This window comes from Crocuta crocuta, unplaced genomic scaffold (genome assembly GCF_008692635.1).
Source record: "Crocuta crocuta isolate KB4526 unplaced genomic scaffold, BGI_CrCroc_1.0 scaffold811, whole genome shotgun sequence".
In the NCBI taxonomy this organism is placed as follows: Eukaryota; Metazoa; Chordata; class Mammalia; order Carnivora; family Hyaenidae; genus Crocuta; species Crocuta crocuta.
Genome location: NW_027530352.1, coordinates 37,522 through 38,596, shown reverse-complemented (window position 1 = coordinate 38,596; position 1,075 = coordinate 37,522). Strand labels below are relative to the sequence as shown.

The window sequence follows — 1,075 nt, the reverse complement described above, 5'->3', positions numbered from 1 at the left end:
TCCTGAGCAGGCAAGCGGGGACAGAGCCCAGACGAGCGCACAGCATGGCCTGCGGGCCTGCCCCGCCGCTGGGGCCCCTGCTCCTGCTCGCCCTCTGGGGGTCCGCCGTCTGGGGGTCCTCCGCTCCAGGTAGGAAGAGGCAGGGCACAGGCAGGGGCTCCTGCGGGGGCCCGGCTGACTCCTTCGCCCTCGGTGTCCCGCAGCCCCCCTGCTCAGGCGCCTGGCTGAGCACATCCAGCGGTCTCGGGAGGGCTCAGGCCCGCGTGCGGTGCCCCCCCCAAAACAAGGCTGGCTGCAGCAGCCCCTGGACCCCTTCAACACGTCCGACCCGAGATCGTTCTTGCAGGTGAGGCCGGGCAGGGCCGGGGGGGAGGGTGCGGGGGGGGGGGGAATTGCTGCTTTCTTCTCAGTGTCCCGTCTCTGGGCCCCGGACTCATCTTGTGCCCCTGCGGCCCCCAGTCAGCCCTCTGGTCCTTACTGTGCCCTTGACCGCCCGCGCCCCCCTCTCCTTCCCCAGCCTCCGCTTCCCTGTCCCTCAGGCGCGGAGGTGACCCCCTTCTCCGTGGCCTTCAGATTGAACAGCAAATCCCCCACCAACACGTAGGGCTCACTACTTAGCAGAAATGCGCACCGGCTTTGGAACCAGACCTGCCTCAGAACAGAAACTGGAAGGGACCTAACGAATGAATGGACAAACCACCGTTTCCCACACTTCCTCTGTGCTCAGTGCGCCAGGTCAGCGCACCCAGGCCCTGCTTCCCAATCATCTGCACTCACGACGCACTCTACGCTTAGTATTTCCGTGCAGAGCAAGTGCCCCCCACTGCTGGCCACTACCCTGGACCCTGTAGACACAGAGTGAAAAAGCTGATGAACTGTCTGCTTTTACAGACCTTAGGTTCCAGCTGAGGAGACAAACAGGAGGGAAAAGAACACATAGCCAGACAAGCCGGTTTCACATACTAGTAATATCTAAAGAAAGACCCATAAGGGAGAGAGACCGCAATGAACTGGGAATAAGGACAGGTCACAACTCTCAGTCCTAACCTTCCCCCCCCCCCCCCGCCGCGGCACA

At 63.0% G+C, this 1,075-nt stretch overlaps 1 protein-coding gene across 1 annotated transcript in view; it reads left to right on the top strand.

Annotated features, from left to right (window-relative positions):
- The first annotated feature begins 44 nt into the window (after nucleotides 1–44).
- Nucleotides 45–1,075, top strand: part of PRSS16 (serine protease 16) — an 8,310-nt gene continuing 7,279 nt past the window's right edge. The window contains exons 1-2 of the mRNA XM_077765763.1: nucleotides 45–129; nucleotides 204–346. Of these exons, the coding sequence (XP_077621889.1) occupies nucleotides 45–129; nucleotides 204–346 (228 nt within the window). The remainder of the gene's footprint in view (nucleotides 130–203; nucleotides 347–1,075) is intronic.